The sequence below is a fragment of the Vigna unguiculata genome, chromosome 1 (assembly GCF_037176805.1).
Source record: "Vigna unguiculata cultivar grain cowpea cultivar isolate G323 ecotype 2 chromosome 1, ASM3717680v1, whole genome shotgun sequence".
Taxonomy (NCBI): domain Eukaryota; kingdom Viridiplantae; phylum Streptophyta; class Magnoliopsida; order Fabales; family Fabaceae; genus Vigna; species Vigna unguiculata.
Genome location: NC_140792.1, coordinates 47,115,222 through 47,135,378, shown reverse-complemented (window position 1 = coordinate 47,135,378; position 20,157 = coordinate 47,115,222). Strand labels below are relative to the sequence as shown.

At 34.8% G+C, this 20,157-nt stretch overlaps 3 protein-coding genes across 4 annotated transcripts; 2 read left to right on the top strand and 1 right to left on the bottom strand.

The window, feature by feature from the left end:
• The first annotated feature begins 1,256 nt into the window (after nt 1-1,256).
• Nucleotides 1,257-4,015, top strand: LOC114173289 (uncharacterized). The gene is made up of 4 exons (XM_028057990.2): nt 1,257-1,804; nt 1,963-2,237; nt 3,452-3,627; nt 3,749-4,015. Exons 1-3 carry the CDS (start codon nt 1,528-1,530, stop codon nt 3,515-3,517), a joined length of 618 nt encoding a protein of 205 aa, XP_027913791.1. The 5' UTR covers nt 1,257-1,527; the 3' UTR covers nt 3,518-3,627; nt 3,749-4,015.
• A 2,617-nt stretch (nt 4,016-6,632) lies between these two features.
• On the top strand, nt 6,633-12,240 carry MOS7 (nuclear pore complex protein-like protein). 2 transcript variants are annotated; one of them, XM_028082608.2, is made up of 9 exons: nt 6,633-7,019; nt 7,104-7,255; nt 7,708-7,830; nt 8,472-8,616; nt 8,731-8,792; nt 9,150-9,366; nt 9,495-10,403; nt 10,846-11,095; nt 11,581-12,240. In XM_028082608.2, the coding sequence occupies exons 1-9, from the start codon at nt 6,753-6,755 to the stop codon at nt 11,859-11,861; spliced, it is 2,406 nt and encodes an 801-aa protein (XP_027938409.1). In that variant the 5' UTR covers nt 6,633-6,752; the 3' UTR covers nt 11,862-12,240. The 2 variants fall into 2 exon arrangements, with proteins under 2 accessions (XP_027938409.1, XP_027938418.1); XM_028082617.2 differs by lacking the exon at nt 6,633-7,019 and having other exon boundaries at nt 8,748-8,792.
• A 1,553-nt stretch (nt 12,241-13,793) lies between these two features.
• Nucleotides 13,794-20,157, bottom strand: LOC114162864 (3beta,22alpha-dihydroxysteroid 3-dehydrogenase-like). The gene is made up of 9 exons (XM_028046852.2): nt 20,077-20,157; nt 19,386-19,903; nt 17,965-18,114; nt 17,610-17,858; nt 15,351-15,437; nt 15,125-15,203; nt 14,920-15,026; nt 14,701-14,834; nt 13,794-14,075 (listed from the first exon to the last, which is right to left on the bottom strand). Exons 2-9 carry the CDS (start codon nt 19,899-19,901, stop codon nt 13,973-13,975), a joined length of 1,425 nt encoding a protein of 474 aa, XP_027902653.1. The 5' UTR covers nt 19,902-19,903; nt 20,077-20,157; the 3' UTR covers nt 13,794-13,972.

Sequence of the window (20,157 nt, the reverse complement as noted above, 5' to 3'; positions counted from 1 at the left end):
CATAGAACAAAAATGATGTTAAAAATATATTATCATTATTATAATTAGTGGTATCTGACTCCACAATAAATTCAATGGATTGATGATTGAGAGTCCCTTAACTCTTTGAAACCTAACTCTTTTCATTTGGTCAAGGGGACATATAGGACATAAAAGAAAGAAAAAACAAATATAATGTATTCCTAAATAAAAAATTTTAAAGGAATGTTTTAATATAGAATACAATTGAGATACTTTTAAAAAATCTGAATTATAATATATATACCATAATGTAAGTAGATACACATTAATAAAACTGCGTTTTCTCTGTCACTGTATATATTACTGTTGATTTTCGGTTTGTCTGTTGCCATCAGAGATTCAAAATCTAAATCCATAACTGTAACAAAAGAAAACATTTAAAAAGGTTACAAAGAGAATCCAATGCCAACGAAGAACATGCTAAAATGATTGAGTGATGGCTCCAACAGCTGCATGAACAACACCACATAATACATATTATCAACATATCCTCTTAGAGTTTGTAATTGTTTAAGTTTTCTACTTTGAATATTTTGATGTATATACAGAACAAAACAAAATTCATTGTATGCATGCTTTTAAAAATAAAAATGTGTATGACTCGAAAAGACAAAATGCAGCATGTGATCACATGCATACAATCTTTCGGTTCCACCATACCCGCTTGATTACCAGAAATATTGTAATCACAGACTTTCTGACCACCAAATCAAAAACAAATTTGATGTCTTTCCATCCCAACCTCCTCGTTGTTTGGGTATAAATGGAGTACCAGAAAAATAGTCAAATATTAAGAAAGGATACTGGACTAAAATATTAAATGCTTCAAAACAAAATGTTATTTTTAAATTATTTAATAAAAATAATATATATGTACAGATTTTATTTTATTTTATCGTATTTATTTTCTTACCTGTAAATGGAATGGGTTTATACTTTCCTCTTCACTCTCTGATTAAGGAAGGCTTTGATGCGAAATTTGAATGCGAAAATATCAGAAAAATCATTTTCAGAATGATAAAGAAGATTCATGTTTCATCCCAATTCCCAGCACATACGGGGTGACGTGGTACACCACCCATCATCAGGCACCATACAGCAACGATCACGGGACACGTGTCAAAGACTCAGAAGTGAAATTGATAGCTGGTGCATACACAGGGAATAACCCACACCAAATAAAAAAAAAAATGAAAACACAGATATAAAGTGGATTGTGGTTTAAGCTTTTAGGTATTGCCGTTGGTTTGGAGAGAGAAAGAGTATCATCGGGGTCCCTCTATATGTGCGTGTAAAGTCCCAACCTAAGCATTTGTCATCACTCAAAGAGTGGACAAGTCCGGTCAAATTTGTTGCACCTTGGCCTGCACCTTCCTTCATCCTCCACCCTCTCTAACTCTTCACCCTCTTAATTAAACCCTTCTCCCTCGTTCCCCTTGTCACCACAACACAACAACACATCATCACATACTCTTTCCTTTCTGCAACAAAATCATAGGATCCGCCATGGCTTTTTCCTCAAAAGAAGAGAAATCCAAGAGAATAATGAGGGGCTTGAAGACCGTCTTCTTCTTGATCACTATGGTTATATCGCTTCTTCTTTTCTCTGCCCCGGTTCTTCTCGTTGTCGCCGATGCGCTTCTTCCTTCGGCTCTTCTCTCCACGATTTCCTCCTCTTCTCTCTCCTTGGAAAATCTCGCTTCCCATTTCCACGACTACGATTTCCGATACTCCCTCGTTGATATACCCCTCATCTCCATAATACGATCCTTCATCATCTTCTGTAAGTACACACACCAGAAAAGCTATAAATCATTTTTTTCTTTAGTGGCCAATTTTGGTTTTAATCAAAAGGTGAAGTTTTGTAGTGATTTTCGAGGACCCTTATGAAGGTTGTTTAATGGGTTGTTAACTTTTTTTTTTTTATATTTTTTTCTGTAGGTGTTTATAGCTTGTGTGACGGACCCAGGCTTTCGCACGGACCTTATTTGGGGATTACGACCATGTGTTCTGTATTGTCTCTGATGTTTGTGTCGTTGAAGGCTGTTTACATCTTCAGTGTTTCGGGGATTGATCGAAGTGGGTATGTTGGAGGGACCGAAATAGCTCTGTTCGTATGCTCTTGTGCGTTGGCCGTGGGGCATGTTGTCGTGGCCTACAGAACAAGTTGCAGGGAAAGAAGAAAGCTTTTGGTCTACAAAATTGACATTGAAGCTGTAAGTGTCTCCCCCCCTTGCACACGCCATTTTCCTTTCCAACAAAGCTAGATTAAACTTTAAAATTAAAATTATTGCGTGTGTTAGTGGAACAAGATAGTTTTGCATAACAGTGTACTTTTGGAAATTCGTATCTCTTTTCTAGTGAAAGTTTAAGCTAAATTCCTCTTTCCTTAATCGTTTTTGGTGACGCGGGGTTTACACGGAGGGAAACTAATGGGAATTTTGGTGTGGTAGGAAGGACCCACTAAGTACCGTTTTTTATGATCCAGGAAACTTCAATAGGGGCATTATTTATTTGACCTCAGTACAGTAGAAAACTTTGTTTCTAGTAACCCTCCACCAACAATTATGGTGTGTTATTAGTGTATTAATTTATGGTTTAGGATAATCTTTTGTTCTACCACTTTTCTTGCACAGAAAACTATGGTAGGGTTGGTTTTGATTTTCCCCGCCTCTCTGGAAGGTCAATAATTTGGTTTGTTGACAACTCCCCTTGAATGCACAAGAGCAAAATTCAAATTAAGTCGTGCATTTTATTTTTATTTTCAGCTTTGGCAACACAGCTCGTTGACTTTTCTAAACAGCCAAATTGAGCTGGTTGGAAATTGGCCACAAAGTGTGGTCATATGTGGATGTTGGACTCCTCAATAAATCGTCTATGCCAAATTATTGTTCAAAATTTTTGGATCCTAAAATCTATTTATTAAAATCATTTTCTTTCTTATCTTTGATCGAGATAAGACTTGGTCTCGCAGATATGAATCCTCTTTTGAAGTCTCCCTCAGAGCCTTGTGTTTGAAGAATAGCCGCCCTTAATCGATGACTAAAATCGATAATATAATATATTATATAGTTTACAAATATCTAGATATGTATTTGATCATGTGCGTATGCAGAGTTATGCCTAACCGTTAACTCATTTTGATGTTAAATATTACTATTATTTTTTTTCTCTGACCTAAGATCACGGCCTTCAATATTGCCATCCCTGTTGGCACCCTGCAAGTTGAGGGGTTCCCCCACTAACAACTGTTACTGATAGAAAGGTTTCTCTCACCTAGTTAGTTACCCGACATAAACAAGTTATTCCCACGTGCTTACCTCATACCATATATAATAATGATAACAATATTCTTATATTCTCATATTTTTATCTGAATAAACAGATACAAATTGATCAACAACACATTAACCTTTTTCCACTCTTGCAGATTTCAGCTTGCAAAAATGGGTATCCCAGGTATCCCAAGATTCCTCAGGAAGAACGAATCAAATGAACTCACTGTGTCGCTCCAACATTATAGTACATATATCATCTATGGATTGTCAACTAACAACTTCAGCTATTCACATCATATATGTTTTGCGTGCGTCAAGGGTTGCTACGGTAATTATCTTTCTTTAATCACGAATATTTAACTTTTTTTGCTAAATTAAACAGTGATTATCGAAATTAAAAAAAAAATAAATCTAAGTGTTTTTTTCTTTTTATTTCTGTTATTTTTCAGGTTTATCCAAAGGATACCGGCAACCTTGAGACCTAACTTTCTAACCTCGGATACTGTCAGTTTACCGCTACCAGGATACATAAATTTGTTGAATGGTGTTTAGGTAATAATTATAATGAATATATGCAATAGAGCTTCATATTTGGCGATTTATATGTATATGTATTTTGTTTTGGTATTTATGTTCTTCCTTTGCAATTATTTCGTATATATTTCTCTGTACATATATAAACAACTGAATGCATCGTCAGTGCTGGATTCTGATTACGATGTGACCTTCATTACCAATTGATGCACTAACTCGGTCTTCTAATTTAGCTTTCGAGGGGTTTTTACATATTTGTTTTTTAAATTGACGTTTTCTTTCGCTCATACATCATTTTCAAATTAAATTTTGAAAGAAAAAAAAAGTAGTTAAAACAATAATCATGTTACGATCATAAAATAAATATAAAGGTTTGGTTTTAACTGACTTACTGGGGTAGCCTGGACCATAGAAAAATACATAATTTTTTACAGGCACTTCAATTTCATTAGACTTTGTATTACTATTTATTTTTTTTATGTTGCCGTGTCTTTATTCTTGTTTCAGCCCTGTTCAGAAATAAAATAAATTATTAATCTCTCCACGTTGTGAATGACATCGATATATAACGTTTGTAGTACAAAGTAAATTATTCAGGAATTTACATTGAATAAACGCTGTCAAACCAAACTTCCTCAATGATCATAGCGAGTTATTTTTTATTTTTTGTTACGTTTAATTTAAATTTTATATGATTTTTAATCAGTAATATACTACATGAAGTTAAATACATTGATCTTGGAAACATATTTTTATTTTTTTAATAATTAATACTTGGCTTAACCCTTGCCAAAAATCATTGACTATATCATTGTTGCACCTAACTTGTTATTTGGTTCTCAATAATAAGAAAACTTGTCGTTTACATTCATTTTAGAAAATCTTGTATGTATGTAAATTAAAAGAGAAAAAGTTATTATTATTATTATAAGGATAACAAGACTAAATTAATTGTATCAAAACTAATCATTGGTTTAGTTAATAGTTAGGTGTTGGAGCTAAGTTACTACATGTTTGGATTAAGCCTTTAAGTTTATTAAAAAGTAAATATTAGTATATAACCTTCCATAAATATTTACACGTTTCTCTGTAAAAATATAATCAAAATAAAACTACAAATAAATTAATTATTTATTAAATTATCTATCTTTCTCCATCTCTGTACATAGAATCATATGAAGTCTCTGGAAGACTACGTTTTATAAACATAAGGTAAATAATGATTGAGTACTTATAAAATACTAGTATTAAAATAGTAGTATTAAGTTTAGACTCGCATATTTTCTAACAATATTTGTTTTGTCCAACAATTTAACCACCTTAATCTAAATCTCATTTGACAATCTTCTATGACATGATGGTTGCTTCAACGTTTTTTCTTTTTTTTTGCTAAACCCACTACAACTTGAATAAGGAGTATGGTTGCTTGAGAGATATTCTTTTTGCAAACAATGTTTCTTTTTTCTAGTTTAGTTTCGCCCCAGCAATAACTCACATCTAAGAAACATCTGTACAACAACAACATCGCATATCAGATTAAAAAAAAATCAAATATCATTCTAACGGTTACCTTACCTTGTTTTCTATCATTCAAATACAACAATTATGTGTTATGAGTTCAAGTGTAAATTGAAAGTAAAGTTGAAAGTTATGTTTTGATATTTTGATATCATTTTATTCATTATTTATTGAAAGCGAGTCTTTTAAGTGTTTTTTCTTGAGGAAAACATAAGTAATAGACAAATAATATGGTAGGAACTTACACGAAAATATTATTAAAAATTTTAAGTGTGAGTTTAAATAATATAAAAAAAAAGATAAATATTGTCTTAAAAATTTGTTAAAAATTGTGTCTTAATATGTAATATAATTTTTTTTATGATAGGACACTTACTTCACTAGTCTCATGTTCTTCAAATGGATCACTTAGTTGTTGAAAGGATTGTTCAAATATATAACGGGTTTTATTAAATTTTTATTGAGGTTAGTTTGAGAATTACAAGTTTTATGGGATGCAAGAAGAAAAAAGAAGTAAAGAAAAGTTCATGAAAAAAGTCCTTCCAAAAGAGAATTTTTTCATGCACTCTCGTATTTTCCTCCACCACCACGTATATTTTTTAAATTCCAATTATATTATTACTGTAATATGGTTTCGAATTGTGCAATTTGTAGATATTCTGTACAGTTTGTAATGACAAATTACCTTTTATATTGTATAATCCGTAATGATTTACATTATGAATCGCACAATTTAAAATGTAATTTTACATTATGGATCGTATAATCTGGAATGTGCATGTATTATAAAATTCAAAACTTATATTCTATCTTTTTGTTGCTGTTTTTCGTACTCTTCCTTGGATTTATATTATTATGATCTTTCTATTTATTTTAATAAACACTTATTAATGTTTTTTAGGATGAAGGAGAAAGAAGATGATGGGGATGGAGGTGGAGGTGGAAGAAATGGATGGGATGAAGGTAAAGGTGAAGATGAAGATAAAGATGGAAGGGGGAAATAATGGGTGGAGTTGGAGGTGGAAGAAGAAGATAGGGTGCAAGTGGATGTGGAGGAAGAAAATGGGGTGGAGATGGAGGAGAAAGTATGGAGATTCTAAGGGGGGGTAAGAGAGGACAAATTTGACATTTTGACTTGCTTTTGGGGTACCGTAAGAAAACATGGGGGTGGGAAAGAAATTACCCCTCCAAAGGGCTGATGCGGTCTTTTGGGCCTCTCCAATCCAAAATCAAGTCAGAAGACAAACAAAAAAAGTTTCAATTTTTCAAAAGCAAAGAGCGGGTACGACGTCGTTCTTACGGATCGAGGAACCACCCTGCCGGAAAGAAAAGCAGCAAGGGTTCGAACTGTGAAAGTAAAACTCAAAGGACGAAAGAACGAAGCACAAAACAGCAACAACGATGAGAATCACGTTGGAGCCGAGCTCGGAGACGAGCCCAAGCCGCTCCCAAACTCCCAAAGACGAAGTCGAGTGGGTCCCCCTTCCCAAACACCCTCTCTTCACCGCACACGGCGGCGCCACTGTTTCCGGTTACCGGAATATCCTGGCCTGGGACGGAGCCTCGCGCCTCTACTTCTGGGACACGAACAGCCGCATTCTCCACCGCCTATCTCTCCGACTTGGCGACCCCGATCCTTCTTCCGTCCTCGCCTCTTCTCCCTCGAAGGTATCTCTCTCTCTCTCTGAGCATTTAGATTTTCGTACAAACGGAAACCAATGATATGCTAATTCGTTACGGAATTTGAAACAGGTGTTGCAAGCAGACGCCGAGCTCGATTTCGATGTCCACAAAATCTCCGTCAACAGGAACGGAACAGCAATACTCCTTTTCGGTTCCGAAAGGCTCTCTGTTATGTATCTTTACGGACGCGCATCTAAGAATGACGTGAACTTGATTTGCAGGTACATTTGCAAGTTGACTTTTCTACTATAATATGCTTTTTCTCTGCTACCGGATAATCTCAGTTTTTTCTTAAATATTTATTGTTTTCGAGTTATGATTATCGGATTTTCAAGTTTACTATTGAGTTGCATTGTATAGGAAGAAGTTATAGTTATAAATTATATGAAAAATGATATAGGGACACGTATGTGCTGCTTGAGCTAGATAGCCTGGGAGGGATAGAGATAGAGGGGAAAGAAAGGTAGATATGATATGATATGATGAAAAGGGAGATAGAGAGAATGGAAGAGCGTCAATTAGGTATATAAACTATTCAGGTTTCTCAACATATCAATACTGTAAACTATAATGAGGGTGTGCAATTTTTTTTTTATGTTGCTGGAGTTATGAGCTTTTCCTTGTCATCATAGAGTTTTTAACCTTTTTTTTTTTTCTGGATATCTTATTGCAGGACTATTACTGTTGGTTCTCAGACGTATTCCACTGGTGGCAATGATATTCGGGTGTTACAAGCATTATGGCACCCTTACAGTGATACTCATTTGGGAATTCTTTCTTCTGACTCAGTTTTCAGGTAAGCTATTTTTATAACGAGGTCAGATATTGAATATTATTTACTATGGTGTGATATATAAAGCGTAGATTTTGGTTATTCAATGGGTCATCTCGGTTTATGATAGACTGGAAATATGTTGCTGTTGGAATGGCTTCAAATGCAATGCTGAAATTTAGAATATGAAAGGCTACAATCCTACAAGGGAATACATATATCAGCTTGGTATTGTAGTAGGTTAAAAAATTTCATGGTAAATTGCGTAGTCTTTCTAATGCTATTATCTACATTAATATGAGAGTATAACAAGCCTAGCTAATATAGTCTCCCATCCCATTTGTCATAAGAAAATAAAAATTTCATCGAGCTATTGGATTTTAAGTCTTTGCTAATTTTGTTCATCCTTATATCTAATAGTTAAATTTTGTCATTACGTTTTAAATTTCATTTTCTTGGAATTTGATTGGATTAGTTTATCATGCGCAATACGTTCCGTGGTCATATAAATATAATAGGTGTGTACTTGTTTTAAAATCAAAATTTCGTACTGATGCCTTTTGTTTTATTTTGTGTATGTCTGTTCTTTCTTGGTTGGATAAGACGCTATTCAACTTTGAGCTATGTTGTCGTGTTTCCCTCTAATTGCAAACTCGTCTTTGTAGACTTTTCAACCTTGCTGTGGATCCTTTGCAACCAGAGCAAGAATATTATTTACAGCCTGTCGAGCCTGGTAGACTTAGAAATGCCTCATCAGTGTGCCCAGTTGATTTTTCTTTTGGGGGTGACCACTTATGGGACAGGTTTAGTGTAAGTTCTGATATTATTTTTATTTAACTACTAAGTATTTTTTTTGCCATTTTACATTATCTACTGACATTACTTATTAGTTTTAAACATTTTATTTATTGTGCTACTTAACAGGTTTTTATTTTGTTCAGTAATGGGGCTATCTATGTACTTTGCCCAGTTGTGCCATTTGGAAGGTATTTTCCTGGTTTTGTTTTGTATCTGTCTTTCTTTTACTGCAGAAATATCACCAGTACTTCCTGCATTATGGTTACGTTTGAAGAAAGCATATATAGTGACATAAGCATTTTTATGAATATCTGAGAGAGAATATGAAAATAATAAAACTTATTTCGTCATCAATTATAGAGACAACTTGTATAAGAACTTATTCAATAATTGCTTACTTATACTGTTTACCCAAATGAAACCTTGATGTCTTTTGGCCATTTTCTAATGATTGTTGTTTCATAATAGATGAAGTTATTTCTAAAAAATGTTTGTAACCTACTCATATATTTTTTAATCCGTGACTGTTTTCTCTGCTTCTCCAGTCTCTTCAAATGTGAGTCTTTGGTAGAAATATACAATGATGCTCACACATTTGGAATAATATCAGCCAACTCTGTTGCTGCGAGTAATTCAAAGTTGGCAATTTCCTGGTTAGAAGCAGCATTTCCCGAGTTACAGAACCAAGATACTGAAGGAGACAGCCTGTCCTTGCTAAGAGCTCGTGCTTATTCTTTGTTTGATGCATCTCTTGTCTTGCAGGTATACATATACTATGAACTAGACTTTTGTCGGCTGTGTTATCAATAGATGGAAAAGTGCCTGTCAGATTGTTCCATCAGTTGCAGTGTTACATAATGTGATTGTATGTCATGTTTTTTAATTTGTAGGGACCTCTGCAAAGAGTAGGTCAGGATGGAAATGGAGATTCAGTTGGTTGTAGCACAGAATGTGAAGGTCGTGCAGTTAGTTTTCTCTACAATTTAGTCAGCAAAGACTCTATTTTGGTGACTGCCTGGAGTGGTGGGCAATTGCAAATAGATGCTCTTGCCGATGAAATCCAACCTGTCTGGTGTGTTGGTAGTCCACCTCGTCTTCGTGTTGATTCCCATGACCAAATTCTCGGCCTTGCTATGATTTGTGAGTCAATTACCTGCAGCAGTCTGGGGAAGGTCGATCATAATGCCTGGTTGGGTAATCCACCCCCTTTGCTGAGATTGGCTATTGTTGATTTGGCTCTGCCACGAAGAGCAGAAAGTGGTTATAATATTTCGTTGTTCATTGATATGCTTATGCCAGAAAGAATATTTTCCCTTCATGATGGAGGGATTGACTCCATAGTTTTACATTTTCTTCCTTTTACAAGTCAGTCAAATGGCAAGGATGATACAATGAAGACACCGTCTGTACACCCTGTGTTAAATACTTGCCAGAGTGGATACTCCTCAGAACCCTCATTTTGTGGCTTTGTGTCTTTATCGGATTCATTTGGATATTCATGGATTGTAGCTATTACACTTTCTCTTGAGTGTGTTGTGCTTGAGATGAAAAGTTGGAACCTCTTGCTTCCTGTAAGCATTGATATGGAGAAGAAACCCATTTCATCAGAGGGGGTATCAAAGGAGAGGGACATACCAACAATAATTAGCAAAGAACTACTTAGTGGACCGAAGGAGGTACTTGTTCCCCATGCCTCTCCAAGTTTGCGTTCTGTTGCTGCTGATTCTATTGAAGGTCGATCAACATTACATCAGTATTTCAAGCTGTTTCATGAAACTTATGTGGAGTATGGACATAAGGTAGGACTACCATAGTGTCCCAGCTTGTCCTTCTTAATTCTGATTTATCCAAGTCCTTATTCTGACCTTTTGTAGTTTATCATATTTGCTCATTCAGTAGTATTCTCTAACAAATTTTGGCCAGCACTGAAGTAATACTTACGCCAAGAGTCATTAATATTTTTACAGAGGGCTGAAGGTAGCGTAATTAATGGACTATAAATTCTTTCAAATGAACTTAAAAATGCTTTTTATGACTACTTGTGCAATATATTTGCACTAGAAGATCGCTTTAGGAAAAAATAGACATTGCATGTTAATGTGTCAATTGAAGTAGTTCATTATAATTTAATTCATTAGTTTTATATTCTATATTCTATGTACTCTATAGGGGATTTCTAAAATGAGCTATGACTTTTTATAATAACTGTTGGATCTCTTCCATTGCATTTTGTCATAATAGGTGTACCTGGAGCTCAAGCATCACGCACCTCAGTTGAATAAAATCATTAATGACCAACATTCTCGCTTAGGCGAAGCACAGCAGAAACTTTTGAACGTTGAGAAGAAAGAGGCTATATTACAGAAAAGGTTAGATCGTGCTATTCAAATGCACAATTCTTTGGAAGAGCGCTTGCAACAATTAAGGAACTTACCTTGTGCTCACAAAAAACCACTGTCCACAGCAGAGCGGCAGTTTAAATCGGAGCTTGGTAATGGATGTTTGATCCCTTACTTTCAGTATTTATCTGTTCATGAAATTTTGAATACATATTCCCACAGATTCATATTTAAATCCTGATCGGATAAAATTAATACTTCTAGGAGAAAAAAATGAAGTTTTTCTTATAGATTAAAATCAGCTTATATATTGTAATTTCGAAAAAGTTAGATGAAAGTTCTGATACAAATTAATTGCATAAGTTGATAGTTTATAGAAGTTCTATTCATTTTACTTTCTTATTTTCTTTTTTTACAAGTTTTGATGAAGAATTCTATATATAAAAAACTTAATGGTTTGCAATAATAGTATGCTATGCTTTTCACAAGAGCTCTTTCTGAATCTAGACATGTTTACTTTCTACCTTTCTTTTCCTTTGCCTGATGCACCATTCCCCATCATTCTGCATCATCAATGGTCATTTCTGTCTACTGAGAATATTTTTTTCAAAAGCACTAAATCATCCCTTTTTTCCAGACCGCTTTAAGGAAGTTGAATTGGATGCTTTGCATTCTTCTGTTGATGCGGTAAGTGCAAGGTTGAGAAGGCACTTGCAAGCTTCGAAAGCTAATCAGCAACAGAAAACAGCTGGGAAGAAAATTCATGCTGTAGACAGTCAGATATCCATGCTCAAATCGTCTCTTGAAAAACTCTCACTTGTAAATACTGATAATTCAAAGAAAGTTAAACTTGTGGAGTCGACATTGAGAAACAAAGAAAGAAGTAGCGGAAAAGAATCAAGCTTGCCATTGCCCTAAAACCGTCGTGTGGTGTCCATCTGCTTTCTTATCCGAACTGGTGAGGTTTGAATTATGATCCTGCTGTCTGCACTCCAATAGTTTAGTCACCTCCAATTGTCTCTCCAAAATTTGGGAATGAAGTTAACATATTTACATTAGAAAATACATTCATCTCAACATCAACAGGAAAAGGAAAGTAGCAAACTCTGTTGTACACTTGTACTGAACTCCCTTTTCAATATGGCAGTGTCAGAGAAGAAATGCCAGGAATCCATGGTATTTCCATTCAGATTAGAATGGAACATGCAAGAGACCGGTTTTGTTCAAAAAATTATGTACTTGAATTTGTTTTGCTGTATGAGTAGCATACAGGTCCATAACATTCCTTGGTGAACAATCTCTGGCTATATATGAATGTAAAAGAGAGAGAGAAAAAAAAAACAAGTTAAATATCGTGCATAATTAAATTCATTATCATTAGCAGTGAGTAAAATGGATGAATTAAAAAGAACTAAACTGAATCACGTAATTCGGACAAATTGAATTTAAATGAATTATATAAATTGGTTGAAATATCTAAATTGTCGAACTATTTTAAACATATATCTTATTTCGGAACCGTTATTTTTTATTTTTTATAATTACACAAGTACAATCAAGTTTAAACAGTTTAATTTAGAGAAAAATCAATTCTAAATTCCAAACTGGAGTAGTTTGGTTCGGATATTTGAAACCAGTTCAATTTTTTTAATGCACATTAGTTTTGTTTTACCGTGTTTGGTTTAGTTGTATTATTTTACAATTTAGCTGCAAGTGAAATTGTTGATGAATATATCCGTTATATTTATTTATGCGCTAACTGAAACATCTGATAGCATGTTTTTAGAAGTTAAGTAATTTCTTCAATAAAAAATCCAAAAGCTTTTAGCAAATAATTTCCTGAAGAAACAAGATAGCGCCTGTACTGTCCTTTTTAATAAATAACTTAGAGTAATTTTCAATGTTCAGCATAGATTAAATTATAAATGTTCCAACGTCGAGTGTACAAGATAGGTTTGTTAGAATAAATTACTATATTCGAAATAGAGACACTTCAAAAGATCATGTATATAAATTACTTTTAATATTACTTATGTGAGATTAATAGATATACACGAATAAGGTTTATAAATGAACAATAATGATTCTTACGTGATGATGCGAAAATTAGACACATTGTTTTTGTATCTTTTCGAATAAAATAATCGTTTTTAAAAAATGTTTAAACCGATTTTTAACTGAATAGTTGGTGCATGAACTAATTGCTAAAAATTTATTAAACTTATTTAAATTTTATTTTTCCAAAAGTTATATAAAAATTAGATTTAACTTTAAAAAATGTTTTTCTTCTGAGACAAGTTTTTTTTTTTTTCAATGGATTAGTCTTCAAAAACGTCCAGGTCCAATACCTTTCCATTAGCGTTGCAATTCATAAAACATATCGGGCCAACAATAGTTTATTTTTTATTTCATTTGTTGTTTTTATCCATGCAATAAATTAGCACGATAACGCCTTTTTTGGGCTGGCCCAGAATTATCCGTACCATTATGGTTGAAAGCAATTGAAAGAGTGAAAACTGTATGTAAATTTCAAATACAATCGTTTTTTTTATTTGAATAGTTTAAATAAATATTTTTTTTTATTTTTAGTGTATTCTCAAAATAATCATTCAAAAATTTTAAATAATATATTTTTAAAAGAGTAGCATTATCTAAGTAAAACTTTTACAAGAAAATGACATTTATTATTGATCTTAACACGGAAAACACAATCATAATATATTATAAATCAAATATCGTTCCATGTTTTTCGAGTTCTCTTACATGTATTGATTAGTGATCTCCGTAGTATTTTTCTTTTTAATTTGATGCGTTTGGTATCGATAAAACCACTGCTGGTTATAATTAAAATAAGTTGAATTGTGCCAAATTTATTGCAAACTTTTCTGAAATCATATATGAATTGCTAAACTGAAATATAATATAATTATTTATTCATATATGATGAACATGAACTTATTAAATTGATCTACGCTGAGGTTCCTCTGTGCCTTCTCTACCTGTTACGAGGCTCTTAATTTTTCATGTTGCTATACATGGTTTGCACTTCTACGCTTCACAATAATAGGATACCTCTTCTGCGTCCTAGTTGTTGGGAAAAACACCAACTTGTCTTCCTCAGCAGGAACCCAACTGCCATCAATTCAAACCACGAAATTAGTGATAGATTAAAATTAAACTCTTAACACATACACCATAATTAAAGAGTTTTTAGTGTAAAAAGTAAAAACTATAAAAAAAATTTAAAAGATTTAAAAAAAAAAAAAAATCACAGACTGACGCGTGACATATTGACTAACGGCGCAACTCTGTCTGAAAGGGACCTAATTGAATTACTTTTTCAAAAGTTAGGATGCAATTGACACTTTTTTAAACTGGGTACCTATTTGACACCATAGCCCCAAACTGGATACTATACGACTAATTATACCTTATTTTAAAGACACGTCAAAAAAACAACATAGAAAAGAGTCTAGATTCTTTATTGGATAACAACATAAAAAAGAGTCCAAATTCTTTATTGAATTTTTTTGGTACTGTCTCTTACTGAGCATTAAAAATACACTGTATTGATATTTTAAATATTTTTTTAATATATTTTAAAACGTCAAAATTAATGACGATCAATGTATTATAAAGACACGGTAGAGAAACAGTACAGAAAAAACCAACAACAGAGAATCCAAATTCGACACAAAAAACAGCAGAAAATTCAAATTCCATAATTAAGATACATAACTATGCATAACGTTTGTACCTGAAGCGGGTGACAATGCGGTGAAGGAAGACAGAAAGTACAACTCTGGCTAGCTCATAACCAGGGCACAACCGTGGCCCTCCCCCAAAAGGTGTATAAACATTCGCAGGGTTTGATGCTTCCGATGAGTTACTCTGATAAATTATGGTCACCGGTAAGTGACAAAGAACAAAAACTCATTTGAGACCGAACTTGGATTAGTAATAAAGACTGAAGTACCTGCCATCTCCAGGGATTGAAGGTGCGTGCATCTTTGTAATATTCAGGATTCAGATGTACAGCACGAAATGATGCGAAGACCTTCCATCCCTTAGGAATAGTGTAACCTATTACAAGTAAAGCATTCAAATTTTGTTGCAGTAGGTAAATTGCAATGTGCGATTTCTCATAGGCTAAATTCCACAACCTTTTTATTGTGGGTTACCTTTTATGTCTATGTCTGTCGTTGCTCTTCTAAATATCCCACCAATTATATTTGCCACCCTCAAGGTCTCATTCACAACCTGTATTGCACAAATGATTAAAAAACAAGGAAAGGACATGACTTAAAACACCGACAAAATCAATAGTAGCTGTTGTTCAACAACCTTATACTGTTAATTTCATTATACATTGAGCATTGAGGTAACATGTATATACTGTATACTTACACACTGGGTAAAAACCATTGACTTGTAATCTGTCCATTCCAGTGGTGCCGCTGGGTCACTCCTTGCTCTGATTTGGTCATGCTCTTCCTGTAAATAACACAATCAAAGTCTAAAAAATAGTCCAGTATTAACATACACTAATGCGAGATTAAGGAAAAAGTAATCCTGATTAACATGGTGATACCAGATTAAATCTAAAAGGATTTACTGGTATTGTAAATAGTTGAAGGAATCAAAGTTATAGTCATCCTCCACGTGGGGTTTGGGACTAATATGACACTGTCACCTTTCACATAACTACGAACGTGTGATCATAAATAGGCGTTGAAATTAGAGCCACACGACTTCCCAGACATGACCATGGGACCGAGAGGTCCAAGGAGATAAGTCCGCGGCAAAACAAGTTCTGCAAACACAAAAAGTACTTTCTGCAGAGTGCAGCAGATGATGCAGAAGCAGATACAGACGCACGGTGGCAAGGGCCTTTCCGTCTTTCCGCACCACACACGGCCGTGATCAGGTCAAAAAGACCAATACCAAGCGTGAGCTTTGAATGTAATAATTTTGCCTCTTGGTTCCACCCATGTCTCCTATGACTTTTTTTTCCTGTCTACTTTTTTACTACGTTTTCACACCATCATTTGTTTCCCCTGTTAAACCAAATCCTGGCTATGAAGATCTTTCTTTTCTAATAAAACATTATCTCTCCACACATATATATAAGAATGAAAGTGTTTTTAAAATATTTAGAAGATCCAATTATTTGAAAGCACTTGTGTTGGGATGTGAAGTATAGTGTGATATGGATGATGTCAGAAAATGACAAAGGACTTGGACACGGGCGGTGAGTAAGAATCATTGATTGGTGAAATGAAAAAATGGAGTCAATGGTGAAATGACCTTGGATAGATCACCATCTGCCCATATCCCTCTCTTCTTTTGTGTCTGCTCTCAGTCATGACAAAGCGTGATTGCTTTCAACTTATCAACCGTGTTACTACGGTGAAAATTTGAAGGAGCCAGGCTTTAACCACAGGGTTTGAATTCAGAATTAATTTAACGTGCACAAAACAACAAAAACCAGACATAAAATCTTTTTCCTGTGTCTGGCAGTGTCCTAGGGAAAACAAAAAAGGAATCCTACATTAATTACAACTTCATAGCCGTACTTTTCCAAATTTGGATTATGGAACTAACCAATTTTTTTTATAAACAACTTAAACAATATTTGCGCTTTTCCTAATGATTGTCATAATATAGTCAGAAATCACGATGAATAAAGGATTTACTCCTTTATTTTGCTTCTTTTGTATTTCTAGGATTAGTTTGCAGAATAATGTTTTCTAATAAAATCTTTATATCATTTCTTATTTTATCTTTCCTCTTTCCATCTAATACCATAAATGTACGATTTAAAATATTTAAAATTAGAAGACAGATAATAGTATGATAATATATATTTAGAATTCAACAGATAAAAAATAATTCCTTTCCATAATTATGACCGATGTAATGCAACAGAGAGTGTTAAAAACCATGATATTTAACATATCGACTATATTAAAAGTCAGGGGTACGATATTTTAATATAAAACAAAAAATTCTCATTTACTATTTCTATTCCAAAATAGCTGCAATTTTAGAAATAAAAAATGTTTCAAAATAATTGAATCTTCCAATAAAGCATTTTTTTCCTTCTTAATATGTTTTCATTCAAATCAATTATTTCTTTTATTTAAAATAATGTATTCATGAAAAGGTAGAATTATTCAAAAAGATAAAAATAGCAGCAGTATATTCATGTATGCGTAGAATAATCTCGTGGAGGTAGTAACCCTGTTAGGCATTTTTTTAAGCAAAATACCTTTCCATAATTAATGTTTAGAATGGGGCGTTTATAATAAGGAAAAAGTCAATCCCGGTGGCGGTGGAGACAGAGAGTATAAAGGATCAGATAACGAAAACGAGTTTCCAACGGAAGCACACCACACACGGTGGACTGGCGGTGGAGTGGTGGTGGTCATTAACATGGACAGGGTGGTGGTGGGGTTGTTTGCAGCCACAACCATTCGGTCCAGAAAACCCAAACCAAATCATGACATCAAAATTCCAGAATTATAATAAAAACAAAAATTGTTAAAAATTAAGAAAAAAAAATTAGATATTTGTGAATCATGTTTTACGTTAACAAACGAATATTCTGATGATCATATAAATAAATAAGGTATAGCATAGCGGGTGCTTAGGTTTGTTACGTACCTTGAGCTGTGCCAGGGCCAGAGGAGTCTCAGTGAGGAACTTGACTGCAAGAGTCATTATGGTGGAGGTGGTCTCGTAACCGGCGACGAGCAAAGCCAACAAGAAATCCACTATTTGGTCGTCGGAAAAGTGGTCACCGGAGGCCAACAGTGCCCCTAGCATGTCACTCTTTTTCTCTTTCCCTTCGTTATACTCTTCTCTCCTCTGCCTCACCACCAACGTTAGTGCCTCTGCCACCTTTGTTCTTGCCTGCAAACTCAATTCATATTCACTAATCACTAATCTCATACTAAAAAGATTTAATATTGTCATTAACCCATGAATTAAACGTGTTGAAATTTGGGTGCATATGGACCTTGATGGCTCTGCGGTATGTGGTGGAGAAGAGAGGTAAAGGGAGAGTGAAGAAGCCTTCAATCACAAGAACATACTCTTTCCTTAAACTCTCAGTCCATTCATCAGGGTCAAAGCTCATCAATTGCTTCACTGTTAGCTCAAACGTTATCTGCAAAACCAGCGTTGTCAAAACAATTATCCATAACCATCATCATTTGCACAAACATTGTTAGCAATTTGGGGAATAAAAAAACACGAGTAGTTGAAAAGGAATTACTAAAAGGCAACAACCCCCTCCCTTTCCACATGTCTTATATCATGCATACAAACATCTTCATACATGTGCATGCTCACCCTACATGATGATGACCAAACGTTTAATATGCAGAGTGTGATTATTATCCTTTGTAACCGAAGGAAACCTTTTTCGTTTAAATTAACGTCTGATGCAAAGCCTCATGTGCAACCAGATTGGACACATTGTACCGAACCATGGAATCTGAGTCACCACACCCCATTTTCATCACGCACATCGCTATCACATGCTCACACACCCGTATTACTTTATTAATTACAAACAACTTTTTCCGATTAAACCAAAATTAAATAAAACAAAAACAAAAACAACAAGAAAAATACTCAAACAGAGACATGAGAGAGAAAGCTTTAAAACTTTCCAGTGCTGGTTAGACACATATACGAAAGTTGCTGATTAGCTTTCAACTAAATAAGTAAACAAACAAAACTAGATTTAGATAATAAAATCAAAGAATTTGAGGTGCAATAGGGAAGACCTGGTCCACCACTTTTCTCTCACTCACAGCCCCCATATGGTACATTATGATGGTGAGTCAACCAGCCAAACTCGCCCGAGCCATAGCTGACTTGACTCGGCAACACACATGAACGTGTTATTCCCCGGTAATGATTTGGGAAAGTTAAAACACTATTAATAACACCTTTTCTAATCAGAATTCAAAATTTCACCTTCGTAATCCACAAAGTCATGAAAAAAACGTTACACAAACATAATATCCTTGAAATATCCGCGACTACTACTATTGTTGTGATCACATCTCTTCTGCAAAATCAATAAATGCAAAGAAACCGCGACCACAGCCATATTTAAAACCTTGGACTAATCAATACTGTAAACTAAACGCAACATAACTGTGACCACGACAGAAATTTAAAACCTTGGTAATTCATAAATGAAAAAATCAAATTCAAAAACCGAAATAAAACTTTTATTCTCACAAGGAAAACACAAAAAACACTAACACAGCTCAAGTGACTAATACATCAACAACTTAAAAAGGTGCAAACAAATACGCAAGTTAAGTGACAAAAAACTTGTACAAAACTTAAAAATATACAAGTTGGTTTAAGTAAAAAACTTAAATTATTTTATATTCTCGTGTTCTGTTATAAGTATTTAACCTTTTTTGCCTGGTTCATGAGAGTAACACGATCGGACCAGGTATCGAGGTTGAGGCCGATGAGGCGGTCGATGTGGTGGAGAAGGTGATCCTTGATGATGGAGGAGTTGGCGAAGCTCATGGTGAGCGAGTGCATTCTCTTGTGCAGAGCGCCTTTCATCAACAGAAGAGAGTGTTTTCCGAGTAGGTTCGATATGGAACCAGGGTAACTGCAATCCAACAGCTTCCCCTCGTTCTGCAGAATGAACCGGTTCAGCTCCGGGTCCGCCGAGAACACCGTCGGCTCGCCGAATACGTGCGTCATGAAGATCGACCCGTAGCGCCTCACGCGCTCGTCCATGAACGGCTCCGGATTGGCGCTCTTGTACGCAGATATCAGCTGCAGCGTCTCGCCGATGAACGGCAGACCGTAGCTGCCCGGCGGAAGCCGCAACTTCCGCCGGCTCAACGCCCGGTGCAGGAAGATCGCGGCGGCGAAGGCGGCGAACAATAAGAGGAGTGTTGGCAGAGAAACCATTGCTGCAACAGAAGAAGTAGAGAAAAGAAGAAGTGTTATGGATATAAACCCAACCAAACTGTTTTGAATGGTTGGAGAGAGAGAGAAGAGAGAGAGAGAGAGAGAGAGAGAGAGAGAAAGAAAGAGAAAGCGTATTAATAGAAGAGTGGAGGAGCGCACGAGGGGGTGGGGGTACCTCTGTGTGTGAGTGCCCAGTGCTCAGACTCTAGAAGATGAAGAAGAAAAGGATCTATTGTGACCAAACAAATTATCTCAC